Raw genomic sequence first — 17,963 nt, forward strand, 5'->3', positions numbered from 1 at the left:
TCGCATATGGCAATGCTCGGAACTGTAGTAGGCTTAAATTCATTCCATATTGGCCTCATGTCGATGTACATAAAAGAGAGTTCAGTGTCTTAAGAAATTTTGATCTTTCATCATCTCATCCTTCCAACTGCAGTATCTCATGCATGCATGCATGTATGCATGCATACATACAAACATACATACATGGTTGAATTATACACTTTAACTCCTTAAAAATGAGTTAAGGAATAAAAGTAAATAACAAAGTGTCTAAATTCAAGAACCTAATCAGTGAACATCATCTACATTGTAAAAAATACTTAGAAACTAAATTCATGTATTTTGAAGGTTGCAATCTAATTATTAAGTAGATATCAAAATGGTTGATCTTAATAGCATGACACTATATTTTACTATGATATAATAATCAGAATATTTTGAATTTAGATGTACCCATCTTTCAAATGTGTAGATCATGTTTCATACTATATGTTCAATTTACATGCTCTTTCCTGCATTTTACGATACCAATGCAAATAATACAGTTCATTTTTTAGCAAGTTGATGCATATGTTAAGGTACCACCAAAATATATGAATTTTAGTTTTGAGGCATCTTTATAGTGTAGGTTTTTAATGGTTTGGATCTTTAGTTGAATAGCTTATTATTAATTCTGAAATCATTAATTCCTCTTTTAAGAGGGTGATATAAAGTGTGTAGGGGGATTAATTTCAAAAATGAGCTTTTCATATGTAGAGAGGGATGCCAACAAGCTGAGCTAAAATTGGTCGACAAGTGAAACATGTAGGTTAGAAGATATTGGAAAGCCATGTGTTTGCAAGTTGAGGATGGATATGGGTTCTTTGTGGGCATGTGATTGCAGGTGTTTTTGGATTTGCTTCCTCACTGAGGACTGATCATTTGTCATATGTTCGGCAAGGCATCGATTGACTACTCGATGACCTATAATGGTGGATCGACATGAAATGCATAGAGAGCACGTATTCATCAAAATCATTGAATGTCCAATTGAAGATTGCTCTCCAATTGTCCCAGTTTAGCGATCAATCCGTCTATACTAGCCTGCAATCTTGGATAGACTCCTGAACAACGATAGTGATCGAGGACTTATTATTTGCCATGCTATCACCATGGTGTAAGTCGATCACTTTGAGGACTAGTAGCATGTGGATGACGAATGCCTAGATGGATAAATGGCAATGTTTTTTGTAGTTATAATCAATATTTGTTGTGCTGATCAATATCATACCGTACCTCATATCAACACTGTAACAGAATGGTATCGGTATGGTATCTGGTACCGAGACAATGACTTGTTATTCTAATAGTTAAACAAATAAGCGGTCAGTCGATCTATGCTAGCCTATCAGGCTTTCTATTTTTTATTAGTTTTCCAATTTCCTTCTCCATGAGTCCAAGTTGGATTCTTATGCCCAATTCAAAATCACAAATAAATAAATTAATTAAAGAAAACACCCTCAACTACTCCAGGGCCAGACTCCTGACTTTTCCTCTTGTTTTCACTCACTCCTCACTCCATATGCTGAGATGCAAGTATATACCTCTTGCTACACAATAGTATATTATAAGCACAAACATTATATTGACCTCCACCTTAAAATAGAAAAAAAAAAAAAAAGGTTATTTCCTTGCTAGATCCTTTTTTGGTTTGACCCTAGTTGGATGGGGAGCTTCATACATAGAGAAGACAAGAACTAGGTGCTCAAATAGGTTATTGCCAGCAACCGCGTTGGAACATGCGTTAGCGAAGGCTGCGTTAGCCTGCGGGGAGGCTGAAGCGTTCTATGCTTACCGGACTGAGATGGAAGTTGAAAGGGTAGACAGAGGCCAATAAAGACAAAGGAGTTTAGGACGAAAACAAATGATTGCGATCCTGATCGGCCAATTTGATCATCCAATAAGGGATGAGAACACACCATCCATTGCACTGCACAACCAAAATCTCACCCCTTCTGTCATGGGAGGATGGCTTGGTTCAAGGCAGACGAACATCAGAAATGCTCCCATTGATATAGGTTTGACGCGAGGGTATAGCTCATGCTGGTTATTATACTCATGGGTGGTGTTTATTTGTGGTGTCTGTAGGATAATTGAGGAGCCTTAGAACTTCCATCTTCTTCCTCCTTAATCTCCTTTCTTTCTAACTTCCATTTCGCAGAGGATATCAACAATTCGATGCCTCCTGCAGGGAATTTTTGGTTTCTCTAACCATTCTAAGATAAAACTCAAATCCAACCTAATCTAGCAGTCTTATCCCTTCCACTTCAACCAAATCTGACTAAATCGCTTGAGCCCGATCGCAACGTATCATGCCTAATTATATTCGATCGTTCTTGGTCATGCCCGATCTCCATCTTAGCCACCGAATTTGACATAATGCTACCTAAACCGGCCTAAACACAACCTTATGTCCAGTTGCATTTGAATGCGTCCGATCAAACTCGGTCGCACTTAGTCATGTCCAGTCTTCCTTGATCGCGAGCGATCAAACCCACTTTGACCCAATCAGAGACCATTCTACTTACCCCAACCTAATCTTATTCACCCTTACCTCAACGTAACCCAGTTAATTAGCTCCAAAATCGTCTCCTAGCATCCTAAATTAAGCCCATCTTGGACCCAATTAGAATTGTGCCAAGCCAAAATGTTGCGAATAAACTTTTCAATCCCTTGATACTCTGATCTCATTGCTTACTCTCCTTATTCTAAGTGCACTCCTAGAGGAATCTGTGCACACTCATGGGAATGCACTTTGACAAAACCACCTTATCATATATTAACCTCTACCACTCTCTCTCCCTACAGGACTATTCTCCATTTCGGAGAAGCCATGATAGGACTGTCATCTTCTCCAACAAAGCTCCTCGATGGTCATTGGAAAAGGAGAACATATCTCCTTTTGGCAAGCCACTCATCCTTTCCTCCCACAACTCAACTACTATGGCTGCAACATTTTTGGAAGGAAAAATTCTGGGCTGAGAACTTGAGGCACCCCCTTAAACTCCACAACATCCTTTTAACTCCTAGTCTTGACCAATCGCGTCCAGAGTTTCATGCAAAGGCCAGATAGTATCACAAGGAAATGGAGTTCATGTCAAAAATTTTCTGTTAAGAAATGCTGTTTCTTCCTTGTGCATGGGGTTAGAATTTCTGTGCTGCATATATATCTTCCTTTAATGAAGGCTAATTGGGGGTGAACAATGGGGGGAGCAATGTTGTCATCTACCACTTAGTAGCCCAAACGATGTGGGATAAGGAACCCCACTTGGGTTACATAAATTTCACTCTCATGCATCTGATCATAAAAAATATTAAACTTTTTCAAGAGGTTAATCGATCTCCTTTAAAAGATTTTAAAAAAATAATAATAGGACCTTGTTTGTTCTAATATCATCTTGGATGCAACATCTAAAATCATTTTATAAGCTGCCCAAAAGGTCAGAGCAAAGTGAAAAATTAACTTTGTGGACATTCTTTTCAGAATTTTTTTTCCATATAACACCTTGTCTTGTCACATGCTCATGAACATCTTCTTAATTTATTTAAATCCACAAATTGATATAGGAAAACTCCTGATAATTCAAATGAAGTCCCTTTTCCATTAATCTTGATTCTAAATTACTCAGGATTATATTTATTATGGGCGCAAAAGATAATTTTCCTCATTGTCCTCAAATGCAAATCAACATATTTTCCTTTTATTTGTCTAACCTCGATCCCTATAAACAATTATACAAAAAAAATAAAAAATTTTATGCAGATTTTAAATATTATGTTACATAATTTGGGACAAAGGTAATATTATGTTTTTACATCTACAATAAATCAGGTGATGTCAAGGGATGAGAAAGGATTTATTCTGAATTGTCAAGGACTTCCCAGTATCATTTTGTAAACATGAACGAAGGAAGGTATATATCTCCTGCAAATATGTGATGATACATGATGTTACATGCAAAAGACTGCCTTTTTAATAAATTAGACACTGAAGTTTCCCTGCAACTTCTTAAGCAACAAACATACTTATTTGGTCTTGTCTACAATGTCAATTCGATGATTATATTAATGAAGCTTCTAAGAAGTGTCTTGTTACTTGTGAAATCAGAAATTAATTAGCAAGCATCCCAAGCATACATAGAATATTCATGCAGCGAAGTAATGTGCTGCCAAGCTTTTCAGCTTGGTTTTTCCTGGCGACCACTCTAATACTTCGTTGGAACTCTGCTCTCTGCTTGAACGCCTACCTCAATATGAGTAGTTTCCTGATAAATAAGGTGGCCTGAAATTTCAATAATACACACTCGATCACACTCTCTCTTACACGCAAACACAGAGAGCGAGTGTGTGTGAGAGAGAGTGAGAGAGTCTTGAACGGACCTTGCTATGCGAACAGCCGGCCAAACCGCATTGTTTGACCCTACAAGGTGCCTGGAAACTCCCAGAGGAGAGGACCTGGAGAAGTCCACGTCCCACTAGGCATAAGCGTCTTCAACACAACTACTGCATGCAGTACTTGCTAAGAAACCTTCACGCCTCCTGAGATATAAATAGAGACCCAAAGGAACGATCAAACCATCAACTCAAGGCCATTATTATTTGCTGCCACAGCAAACGGCATGCATTCAACTCTAGGATTCAAGCCTTCCTACCTACTGACAATCCTCACGGCAGCTGCTCTCTGGCCGGGGCCTACGCGTTGTTCCAATTATTTCTTTACTGCAATATTAAAGACGTCTAGCTCTCCTTGTTTGGCATTTATAATGCTGAACTTGGTAGCTGCCGCCATCTTCCTCAGCAACTCAAGGTCGTCGTATATTGGCAAACCGCTCCCGTTTGCCGAACAGTTTCTCCCTCCATTGATAAGATGTCAAGTAGTAGTAGAAGGTGCAAGTGAAGGAGCTGCTGCTATTGATGATGGTCATCAAGATAAGGTAGACCTCGATGCATGCACTCCTTCGGCGTTACTGGAAGGACATAAGCAAGTCGATCTAATGATGCATAAAGATTCAGATGGTGACAGTGTTTGTAATGATGAAAATGGCGATTGTGATGGTAATGACGATGATGATGATGAGATCGATGCTATTGATCTACAAAAGAGATCGCAAGAGTTTATTGACAAGATCATTCAGGGATGGATGATAGAAAAGCGGAGAGACGGGCTGATGCATCCACCATGATCATCAGCTGGCAGCCAGTATGATCATTTTTTTTTCAAGGAATCAAGGATTACCTATTTTAATGTATTCCCTTGTTCTTCGATTGTAAATTGTATTTGGAAACGTGAGGTTATCTTGCCACTTGTAACATTGTGACTGCAGTTCTTGAGTTTTTTTCAGCAACAAAAGTTTCTAGAGAATTCAAAATCTGTTATTGTGGGTTAGATTACATATTTTTAGATCTTCAATAGTTGCGCAAACAATTCACTGGTCACAGGTTGCAGCAAGTAAGGCTCATACTTTAGCTAATAGATTTATGCCAACTATTTACTAATTTGTATTACATTCCTTTCACGAGGACACTATCTTGAATACATCCCTTGATGCATATTTTTGGCTGCTATCGAAGTTGTTACCCTTGTAGTTGTGTATTCCATTCTCTAAATTTTTCTTGCTTCTTTGTCAAATATATATATAAAATATCTTGAATACATCCCTTGATGCATATCTTTGGCTATTATCGAAGTTACCCTTGTAGTTGTGTATTCCATCCTCTAAATTTTTCTTGATCCTTATTTTCCTTGACTTTGCTGGTGGTACTCATGTTAAATTGACGTGAGCTTACGTTGTACCAAAAAAAAAAAAGAAATCATGTCTCACGCCACCCCATATCTACCTCTACAATTTCATTTCCGTCTCCCCAGTTTAGTTGGTTTGGAAAACTGGTGTTCCGTCTAAGAGATTCATACACTCTGCTCCGGTCCACCACCGGGGGGTTCTTAGGGGGACAGAAGAGAACCCAATCAACCCCTTTCCCATCTAGAGCGGAGATTGCCCGAAGGTACGATTCCGATCCTCGATTCCGCAATACAACACTACTTGCATCAATTTCTCTGCCGCCTTCCCTAGGAATGAATCTTGTAGCCTTCACTCGACCTACCCCCTCACCCTCCTATACCTCTACTCCATCTCCTTCGCTGGTGTCACTGTCGCTCTCCCTCCCCACCCTGATTTCCCTCATTGCCATCTCCCTAATCGAAGTTCTCTCCAACCCCTTGCTCTCTTGGTTATACCAGTACTGAAGCGGCTCCTCCCTAGACAACAGCTTTACGAGCACCACATTGAAGAAGAACACATCGAACCTTTGTGAGATATACTCATCGGCGACCACCTCCTACACGATGTGCCCCCTCATCCCTATGATCCTTGTGTGCACGTCTCTCTCCTATGTCCTCCAAGGAGAGAGCAGGAGAGAGGAAACTCTTGGTGGCAGCAAGGATCTCGGCAAAGGAGTAAACGGTCGAGCTCGTCACAAAGGGAGAGATGGAACTCGGTGAGGCAGGCGGAGGAGGAAATGTAACAACTCACGACCTCACCCAAAATGGCTAGCCGAAAAGTATTATTTGGGTTCCTAGATTCTGTATATATACTCAAGATTTATCCAGCGAATAACTAATGTGAGACTAAACACAAGCTCGCAGGGTCCTCACAGGAAAAGCCAGTTATAATAAGGGCAGATTTTGGAAGCAGCATGATTGATGCCAAAAGGCATTCACATAGTAAAATACAAGGGATTAATCAAAAAATTTTAAGGTACAGTGCTTCTGGAAGAAAGCTGAAACTCAAGTTGTACAGCAATCAGTCCAGGGAAAAAAAATTACAGAGGAAGAAAAACTGCAGTACAATAATGAACTCCAAAAAGCTGAAGCCAGTCAATGACTGTTGGAATCTCCTTCCACTGGGAGAGCAGCGGCATGGAGTTTGGGTTGGAAGGAGTACTGGAATTTGATGAGCAGCCTTCAGTCTCCATATTTTTTCGCCCAACCATTCCAGCAGCAAGGAACAAGATTTTTTTTGAATTTTCCTTGGACGTAATGAACATCCTTGGCACTGCATATGGCATTAATTTCCCCGTTCTAAGCCGCAGCACCACTTAAATTTCTGATAGGGTTTGCTTCCATCACATCACGAAGCTGTTCAGGGAGGGAATGCCAATTGCACCCTGCCTGATTCAAAGCACCAATTGAAACAAGAGCATACTCATGTTTGGTGTTAGCAATTAAAGTAGTTTTTCCATCAATGATACTCAGGCTAATTGTTTTGCTTAACACAGCTTTTTGGACTACTCTATCGTCTCAAATACCCCATACACATCCTTGGATCCAACCACTAAATCTCAGTTCACAAACTAGAACTTAGCTTCGGTTTTCACCATTTCCGCAAGAATCTCATGGGCATATAGATCTCAATACCTACAAATTAGAAGAAATAAATTAGGCTAGCATTAGTGGCAAAACTAATAAGACTGATCATACTAGCATCCAATAGATCCTTCAACATATAAGACTACCAGCAGCAAGGATACAGAGAAGAAAGCCCCATCCCAAGTAAGGGAACATAGCATCCGGAATGAAGTTTGGCCATCGATTGGCTAAAAGGAAGGTCTAGCTTTCAAAAATAGGTGAGAAATCTGTAAGAGGGAAGAGGGCCTGCTTCTTAGGTCTTAGCTTGGTTGGGGCTTCGTCAATTTGTACTCGAGACAGAATGTCAGTAAAGCAAGGAAAGTTATGCAAGCTCCTCTAGACGATGAACTCTATAGAACAATTCATTTTGGTTCTTTTACCATGCTATGCTAGTATTGAATAATACTATTACAAACCTCTAAAACAATGAGCTTCACAAAAGAACATCTTTTCCAGCATTAAGTCCTGAAGAAGTTTAGAGCCAATAGCTTGCACTGATGTCCAGTGTTAAGGACAAATATATATAAATTGAACAGAACTGCCCTTTGTAATTTTCATGTGACAAAAGCAACTACTTTCAGTCCATGTCTAAAATCAATTGAACTAGTAGATTTTTAAATCTTCTAAGATCCTTGAACGCATCGGCCGCAGGGCGTCAAAAGCAATGGCAAGTAGCAATTGCCAACTGCAAACCAACTATCCAAGGCCTGCCCCTGCCTGTTCTTTACGAGGTGCATCAGCTTTGATCCGAGCAGGTCTGAGAACACGGTCAATAAGTCCATACTCCAGAGCTTCTTGAGAATTAAAGCGCTTCATGCGACTCAGATCCTTGTTAATCTGCACCATCAGCACAAGATTAAAATTCATTGGCACCAAAAAGGAAACTCAATGTTAAGTTTAACAGCTCGCCATGGAGGATTCCCATTGTAATCTGCAAAAAAGGACATCAATCGATCTGAGAACTCGAACTTGACTCAACTTCGAGCTTGGTTCACATGTAGTTGAATCAAGCTTGAACCTGGTTCACAACCTCAAAATAAATTTCCAGTGGAGACACAGATTAACCAATTAAGTTTGAATAGATAAGGCTTTTGATATTATGTTACCGTGCTATGAAAAAACAATTGTTAGATCTAACCCAAGGGTAAACTCTATAATAAGGGGACCCCTACACTACAAGTTTGCTTCACTCTTTTCTTTTTCTTTTTTTTTTTTTTTTTTTTTTTTTTTGCTTAAAAGAAGGGGTAGGGGGGAGGAAGGGACCAGCCCACCCCCACGTAGCAGCTCCCACGCACTGGGCCTCCGCCCCGTCAGGAGAATGTTCGATACGGGTGGACTCCATTTTACTCACACCCTCCCCACCCGAAGATGAGTACGTCACACCTGGCACCACCAAGCTACAGATGGAAGGAAAGCATAACCGCCAACGAGCCAACCGGGCATGGGGTATCCGGTCCCCGAATTTAATCAACGCCCGCGCGTTTCGAACCCGGGCAGCTCGGGCGGAATTATCGCCCCCTTACCATCAGGCTACCACCTTGGTGGCAGTTTGCTTCACTCTTTGATGTTGAGTCTCAACTCTTGCCCCCTCCTTGTCATCCACCAGCCACTGCCCATTAGCCTGCTAGCAAAGCACAATTACCATTATATCCAATCTGGCCCTCTTCTCCACCTCTCACTAGCAACCACCACCACCACCATATTCCACTTCACCTTCCACAAGCCACCACAACCACCTCTGGCTTTCCTTTTCACCCCCCATCGGACATCACCACTGAACAAGGCCTGCTATTGGCGCCACAACCACCATCAATCATCTCTTTACAAGCTGAGCGAATAGCTTTGGTTCCACTCTCTTTGAAATTAAGCTCGAATTAGACTTGATCAAATAATAAATGACTTGAGCTTGATCTCAAACTTCAGGAGCAAAAATAATTTCCAGCCAAGTTTGATCACACCCAGGCTCAATCAAAGCTTTGCTCTGCCTCATTACTATCCGCAAATCTCATTAATTATGTTTTTTATGGGAAAAACAAAGAAACTTTTTCTGTTCCAGAAAAGAAATAATGGATTCTCCAAAAATGTAGACACTTTTCCTATGATTTACCGGTCTCTTATGCTTATAAAACAGTAAGCATTTTTTTCTGAAAAAAGAAAGAAACTTTTCTGTTCCATAAAAGAAATGGATTCTCCAAAAAATGTAGACACTTTCTTATAATTTAGCGCTCTCTGATGGACATAAAACGGTAAGCATGGAAATGCAGACACACAAACTAGATTCTTGGTGATACCTATACAATGAAAACCAAATTGATACATCAGCCAATAACAGACCATTGACCAGAGCATCAAATGACATTGAAGGTGCATCACAGAAACTCAAGTTTTATAATGTTGCCCAAAGTTATGAGAAACAGTGGATACCACAAATTTCAACAAGGAAAATGTACCTTTTCAACAGGTTGACCTGTCTTCTTGGCCAACTCCCCAAACAGGTAGTCTCTGATCCGAAGGAGCTCATTTGCTTCATTGCGAATGTCATCAGCCTGTAAAGAACATTGGCATACCAAAACTCATCTGAGAAACATGGCAATGCATGTTAGCATTCCATCAATAGATGATGATAAGAATCAAAACCTGGCCACGAGCTGCTCCAGCAGGTGACTGAAGTGCTATTCGACAAAGAGGCATAGCGACACGACTACCCTTAAAAAGATATAAACAACACGACAAGCAAAGAAATTAATAAACCAATTTGTAGGTGCAAGTACCAGCTCCTTAATTAGGGCCAGGAACTCCAAATAAAACACAGTTCAAACTGTCAAACCTTCTCTCCAGCTGCAAGAAGAAATCCTGCTAAATTATATGCATAGCCTACACACTGGGTAGCAACTGGACTTTTCAAGCTTTGCATAGTATCATATATAGCCATGCTTGGTGTAAGCTGCAACCATGGGAGTCACTATGTTAGAAAAATGGAAGTGAACGAGGTATAATCACTTCAGCATATCTGCTGGAGGCGGGGCTAAACATGCTCTATATATAATAGTGAATATAATAGTGAATATAATCGAGGCATACGATAAAACTACCGTGCATACATCATTTAGCAAGGCAAATATGATGGAGAAATGGTTTAGCATATTCTTCTTTAGGGTACCAAGTGACACACATGACTCTTTAGTACGATAGACATTAAAATATAATACATTTAAGTTTTCATGGTTGACCATTTTCTTGCAGAAGACACGAGACAAACAGAAACAACAGTATCTAAAACAACAGAGTCCCATTAGATTCTTAAGCGGAAAAAAAAAAAATCATGGATCATTGAGTCCTCGAAGTATTCTCAAGATATGGATTTCCCAAAACATCATGGTCAAGTCAGAAAATATTCGAAGATTTTTTGAGTTGTTAGAGAATAATTATTGCTTACATGTCAAACTGACAAAAAACAATAGAGAAAAACAAAAAAGGGTCAGTGATCTAAATCTGTGCCATGCAGAAATTCTCATTATATTGGTTCCTGATTCTTTCTAGACATTACGAAGACTTCTTACAAGAAAAAAAAGTTCCTTTCATTAAAGCATTACCAAACCACTTCAAAGAAGACAGGAAACTTGTACCCAAAAAGGCAACTGAAGTTTCTCCTCCACTTCATATGCATCTTGGATGAGCTCAATTTCAAGGAAACACACACCCATATGCCCTCATGGTAGTTCATTTTAAAAAAAATAAAAAAGAAAAAGCCTAAACCTGCCCCACAAGAGTAACTGCACTGCTTGCTTCTTCATTATACATGTGGAAGATCTTCATTTAATGCTTGTCAAACCAAAGCAAAAGGAAGAAAATGATACTATTCCCTAAAAGGCATCCCTGCTTTAAGTATGCAAGATTTGCTTCCAAAGAAACCATTCATTAGTAATTTAGAATCTTCCAGCTATTGAGCTACACAAACTTCAAATCATTCAAAGCTCTTGCTCTCGCACATGCTTCTTAAACACTTTCTGACCCCTTTCTTTTTTCTCTTTTCTTTTTTAAAACTTGCTTCATTGCTCTCACATCTATGTTGAAATCAGGTAACGACGGATTATCCTACATTGAACACTGTGATCCAAGAAAAGATATCTCCCTCTGTTTGCTATACTGGAATGCACCATCCTGTACGAGCATAGTACCATATATTAGCAAACCGATACCCAGTGTAGGGGTTATGCCGAGTATCAATACCACGAACTGACCCGCTGTATTTTTGGCACCGGTACAGGTACTGAAACCAATACTGCAAACAATGGTACCTAATGAAGAAGTAAGACCATGATTCTAAGGAGTTATCCCTAACTTTCTTTTTTTCCAGTTATTCAAAAAGCTGTAGGCCCTATCTGAGACTAGGGCTTACTATGCTACTTGGACAACAAGCGGAACTTGAGCATTGGACTACAACTAAAAGTTCTCTCATAATGAAAAAGTTAGGAACCTTACGACTTTGACCCACGTGATACTTTAAATAACATGTTTGTAAGTATGGAACTTTTTAATAGAAGTAGAACCAGAAAATGTGGAGAAATACAGTAAATGGGAGATGTCCTCAACTGTACCATCCTAACTATGGCTGGTGTATCTAGGTTGGTTGACTGCAGAACAGGAAGGATCTAAAATCATTTTCAGGTCTGATTCCTCTAGTAAATTTGACTGAAATTCAGTTTTTTACATAAAAACCTAACAAGGGAATAGATCTGGGAAGTTACAACATCCCAGCCATAATTAAAATAAACATAAAGGAAAAGGAGTATAATGGAAAAGAACTATATTGTTCATCATTTTTTATCAGACTGTTAGACCAATTCTCTCCTATATATAGCTTCAAATTGAGTTCAAAATGAACTCTTTAATAAATTCTACTAACAAAAAGCCACTTCAGCCACATTCCAACGAATATGGCAGACAATAAGTACTATAAGTCTGCCATTTCCTCCATACAGGTTGTCGGTCCTAGTGTAGAATCTGTAAATTCTAGAGGACCAAAGGATATCTATAGTGGCTTCTTGACAATAATAAGGAGCTAGAGAAGTGGACTGCCTCATATAAGAACAATTGGCCCACACGTGGACTGACGATGATGTGTAATGATTGGCACGATCCTACCAAGCGGAGCATTATCAACTTCTTGACATATTGTAATACGAAGAATTTTTTCCATAAGTCGGTTGATGCTTCCGATCAGGTACACGACGTCATGTACATCCTCAAATTGATGGGGGAGATGATTGATCAAGTAGAATAGAAGAATATCGTGCAGGTCATCACTGATAATGGGCCACAACATAAGGACACCGAGGAGATTTTGATGGACCAGCGACCATATATTTTCTGGATCCCACGTGTTGCGCATTGTATCAACCTCATGTTGATGGACATTGCGAAAATTCATAAGATGCAGCAGACAGTAAAGACAGCCCAAACTATCACCAAATATATTTTTAACCATACATGGATCTTATCACTGATGAGAAGATATGCAGGAAGAAAATCTTGAGACTAAGGGTGACATGATTTGCAACCAACTACGTTGCACTTGATAGCCTTCTTGAGAGAAAAACAGCCCTATATCAAATGCGAGGGTCAGCACTAAAGAGAGCACTATCGAAGACTTGGTGACAAGGCAGACATTTTGACAGCAGGCCGAGAAGATAAAGAAGGCTATCAAACCATTGAACGTAATGCTTCGAGTCGTGGATAGTAAGAGCTACCCCCAGATGGGCTTCTTGTATCATATGATGGAGAGGACAAAAATTCAGATCAAGAAGGCAAATCTGACGTATGCCCAAGAGTACATCGGCATCATTGAGCGGCGGTAGGACTACCAGATGGGCAGGAACTTGCATCTAGCAGGCAAGCAAGAACATTGAAAATTATACTGCTTCTGTATTTGTATAATTTTACTAAAATAATTACGAACTTTATCTGCAGCATACTACCTAAACTTGAGGTTTTAGTGCATCGTACCTGAAATCGATATAGATGACGAACTTTTAGTCACTCTACGTAATGTGATTTACAAGATGAAGCCTGATCCAGAAGTCGCAGCTCTATGTCTAGAAGAAATAAGTTAGCTTAAATGATGTGTAAGTTAACCAGCATCTTCAATTATTAACATATTATAATATGGTTCTTTTTCACATACCAAAATATTTTAAGAGGGCACCGACAGCTTTGGAGTCTCGACAGCTATCGTAAGTCAGAAAAGTATAAATCCAAATATATTACACAACAACGATAACTATTACCTAGCATTAGATGGTTACTAATACGATACTATCTTTATATATAATTTTTTTCAATATTTTTGTGGCTGAATGGTGAAGTCATTTTGGTTTGTCCACGAAAAATCTTAAGTGGCTAGCTATCCGGATCCTCTTCCAAATGGTTTTCTCAAATGGTTGTGAGCGTAACTAGTCGACCTTCGCCCTCATCTACATCAAGCAGAGGAACCGTCTGACACAGAAGCGTCTCAATGATCTTGTACATGTTCACTGCAATTTGAGATTAAGACTGAAGTGCATTCAGAAAAAAGTAGAGCTAAAGTACATAGATCCAATCCATAATACTTTTGTTGATGATGAGGATGATCCTATGATCGAATGACTTGTGGACCAATAGCAGGAGCCGGAGCTTGATAAACAAGGATCGGCTCCACGACCGGCCAGTTTCGTAGCCAACAAAGCTAGGATTGATGCGGGACAATGGGCGGATGCAACATTCCACACATCCTTCCAGCTAATCAGCCACAACCACAAGGGTCACTAGGGAGCCGGTCATCACGACTCCTTGTCCGAGACATCCTCTCAAAGATATGATCGAAAGATGCTTAAACAAGGCCACCACGCTATCCAGTCGACTCAGTCCAGAGGACGACATTCATCCTTCCAGCATAGCTAGGCAAAAAGAAGCATGAAGGATAAACAAAAAACTGCTTAGCGCACCAAAAAGAAAAAAAAAGATAGCTGCAGCCCCCATAGAGAGTGTAGAGGAGGAGCCAGTTCATTTATATTCAGAAATCAGGAGTAGCAACGATGACAATTCTGGTGGTCAAGGATCTGCTGGCTAGAAAGAAAGTGAAGGACATGAGACAACCGTTTATAAGACAACCGCATGTGGACTTCGATACACTAGTGAGTTCTAGTTCACGTATCCTCCATAGATTAGAAACTACGGTGCACGATCTAGTAGAGTCCACAATGATGCAATTGCATATAGGAGATGGGCTGCTTGAGGTTATTCAAGAGAACACGATGCAGCTGCAAATGACCTCGCACGTGGAGTAGGATCCATATGTATCAGATTCTAAGTTGTATATTGGATCCTATTATCTGCAGCCACAGGCAACCTATGATCCATGCGAATATAGATATGAATATGGTGTGTCTGAGGCGTATTCTGATGGCTACTATCCTATGCAGTCTGAATCATCTTACGGATCGAATTTTGCTGCTGGCATATTCGGATGGGCTCCTCCACAGTCGTATTATCAGCTAGAAGATATTTCTCAGAACCAGAGCTTCAGCGAGAAATTCAAAAGTGCTTATAACCCAAAGCGTGTTTCTTATGGGATGAACATACAAGATTATGATGCCACTTGATTGGAGGGGTGGGTTGATGTGCCTCCTAATTATGTTAATAATAGGCATCACCACTCGATGAAATTTTAGATATTGGTATGTATGTTGTACGTTAAATATATATAATTGATTGTATTATTTTATATTTTCTACTTCATTAGTTCATTTTAGGATATTTCATGTTGCTTCTCATAGCATGCAATATTTCAATAAATCATTTTATGTTTTATATCACTTTAAAACAACAAAATACATTTTTTAAGTTATATCGGAATCATAGATACATCAAAAAATATCAAAAAAAATCAAATTATACTTAAAATTATTCAAAAAATTGAAAAAAATTGATTACAAATAATCAAACTTGAAAACCTTAAAAAAAAATTGAAAGTATTGGTTCGGAACTGGCACGCCTAAGTGTACTCTGTGTTAGTACAGTACTGAACTAGTACCGTACCAACCTACCCGTCGACCGGTTCGGTAGACCTTGGATTTAAATTTGTTTCACATTAGTTCCTTGCATGACTGCCCTTTCTTTCTTTTTTTTAAAGAACAAGGACATCATTTTTTGTGCATAAGAGAACTGTATTTCTAAAAACACGATGCAGTGATGTAAAATGATCAAGAATAGAGGTATTGATTAAGTACTCACATCTCCACCTGGACCATTTATGTATAGGTATATCTTTTTTGAAGACTCGATACTATCCAGATACAACAGTGTTGCCAATACTTGGTTGCTAAATTCCTCATCTATATGTTGCCCAATAAAGATGACTCGTTCCCGGTACTGCAAAATGCAAAACATTACATAATTCATGATGGATAAATCCTAGTAAGATTCCATCCAAGTAAAGATCATCACATCTTACTAGAGCATTCCATAGGTCTACCCACTGCCAGGTTCCTTCTCCTGGAGTTCTATATGGCACTCTTGGTGTCCCAATGGGCATCATAAAAACACGTGCTCGTGTGGCCCTCTTGTTTCGAAGCCTACAGCATATGAGAAGCATCAGCAAGCAACATGTGCATTGCAACAATCACAGATTTAAGCTGAAACTTTTAGTAAAAGAAAAGAGTTAATCTAATGTTATTATTGCCAGCATTAAATAAATTGGAGTAGGCCAAAACATATATTATTTAACTTTATAGATGAACTTAATATCAGTTCTAACTATTAGGAGGTTTTGATGGTTATAATAATTTATTTCTTCTAAAGTGTCAACCAATGTGTTAATTTTAGAAATTAATCAAAAAAACTCATTTATTGAGTTCTGTATGTTCATAGAACCTAAAAGAAGAAATGTGAACAAATGAGAATGGAAGGGGAGAACAAAATTCTGCCGCTCATATTTCAAAACGTCACAGGAATGAAAGAGAGAGAGGCAGAGAGGCAGAGGGTATACAGTTTGAAATGGATATGACAGCAAAACCTAGTGATTCCTAAACTCGCAAGGTAATTTGTTTTGCTATTTTCATATAAACATGTAACTGTATTACGGCAACAAATATAAACTTGGTAAGAAGCTATAACGCGCAGACAGGAAACTGTAACACAGAGAGGAGGATAATACACGAGCAAAATAATACATATTAGAAAACCAGTAAGGAAAGATGAGAGAGAGAAGGGGCAAAAAAATAAAATAATAGTCTAAAGCAAGCAGAATATGATCATGAAACCATCACATAGATAATAATTGATCAAGCAAATTCTATCGTGTGTAATACAACAAAAAGAAACAAATTTTCAATTCAGTACAATTATTATGCTGGAGCAAATGTAATTCAGGCAACAAGAAGCTGTTTTGTGTTATTTTTCCTACCTCAATGAGAGATTTTGGTGAACCCTACTGTGAAAAGCAGCGCTCACATTCGGTAACCCAGTGCCTAAAGCACCTACTCCATAATTAAGAAAAAAAATCAATACATATAGTATCAAATTGACGATCTCTAATCTCTCTTATTAAAATTTAAAAGAAAAAACAAAAAGGAAGAAATTGGACAACGAAAAAGAACCCTAGGTAGTGTCTAGCAACTGCAAGCATATATACCGGAGTATTGGACCTTCAATCCCACAAAAGCCTTGTTTGCAAAACTGCACAGGATCACAAGAACATAGGGAAGAAGGAAATTAACATCGGAAAAATCGGAACTTTGAGCAAGATTGAGATCAGAAATACCTCGAATGGATCGACGGTGGAAATTTTACCTCAGGGAAGGCTTGGGATCGCTGCTTACAGGGTATATACAGGAGGAACCCATGGATTGGAGAGAGATTGCCATCGTTTCGGAGCGAGGGTTTGAGCCTGGAGGGGTCGGCAGAGACGGAAAACAGAAGAAGAACGGGGGAGGGGATAGAGCGCGCCGACGGACGATGATAACAGCCGCGTAGCAATCTCAAAGCAGGAGTGCGTCTCTCCACGGGGATCCATCAATCTGAACCATTGAGACCCCGGAGCTTCGCATTGATCTGTTTAATATTTAACCACTGATCATCTACGGTGTATCGCACTAATTTATCGCATTAGACCGACCCCGTCATGCGACATGGTAGATAAGTTTAGATTATTCATGTATATGGATAGAAGGCTGTGTCGATGGACACCGTACAACTCAAAATTCACCATGAATTACAAATACGGCCGAAAAGGGAACTTGCATTTCACCAATAAACGGGCTAAATTGTACTCAAGATTTAAGTGTTTTTTACTACAATTGAGAAAATTTTCACCCAGATCTGCAGTAATAATATAGTGATCCTATAATTCAAGCTATTAAATGCGACCTATTATATCTAAATTACTTACATAGAAAAAATTATATAATTTAGTGATATTTAACATATATATAAAGTAGTGAAAGAAAAGAATTGTCTAAATAAAATTGAATTATATATATTTTTGATCATTTGACATATATGT

The 17,963-nt window shown here is 39.1% G+C and overlaps 1 protein-coding gene across 1 annotated transcript; it reads right to left on the minus strand.

Annotated features, from left to right (window-relative positions):
* Positions 1–7,842: 7,842 nt before the first annotated feature.
* Positions 7,843–17,446, minus strand: LOC103708233 (ATP-dependent Clp protease proteolytic subunit-related protein 2, chloroplastic). The gene is made up of 9 exons (XM_008793057.4): positions 17,252–17,446; positions 17,094–17,137; positions 16,866–16,938; positions 15,915–16,035; positions 15,695–15,832; positions 10,251–10,367; positions 10,061–10,129; positions 9,874–9,969; positions 7,843–8,260 (listed from the first exon to the last, which is right to left on the minus strand). The coding sequence occupies exons 1-9, from the start codon at positions 17,323–17,325 to the stop codon at positions 8,120–8,122; spliced, it is 873 nt and encodes a 290-aa protein (XP_008791279.1). The 5' UTR covers positions 17,326–17,446; the 3' UTR covers positions 7,843–8,119.
* Between the last annotated feature and the right edge of the window lie 517 nt (positions 17,447–17,963).

The sequence above is a fragment of the Phoenix dactylifera genome, chromosome 17, assembly GCF_009389715.1.
Source record: "Phoenix dactylifera cultivar Barhee BC4 chromosome 17, palm_55x_up_171113_PBpolish2nd_filt_p, whole genome shotgun sequence".
In the NCBI taxonomy this organism is placed as follows: domain Eukaryota; kingdom Viridiplantae; phylum Streptophyta; class Magnoliopsida; order Arecales; family Arecaceae; genus Phoenix; species Phoenix dactylifera.

Excerpts from the sequence above, each read along its gene's own strand:
- LOC103708233 (XM_008793057.4), bottom strand. The coding sequence starts at position 17,325 with ATGGCAATCTCTCTCCAATCCATGGGTTCCTCCTGTATATACCCTGTA. Across the intron at positions 16,036-16,865 it reads CACCAAAATCTCTCATTGAG|GCTTCGAAACAAGAGGGCCA; the intron begins GTAGGAAAAATA and ends CATATGCTGTAG. Across the intron at positions 9,970-10,060 it reads CTGGAGCAGCTCGTGGCCAG|GCTGATGACATTCGCAATGA; the intron begins GTTTTGATTCTT and ends TGTTCTTTACAG.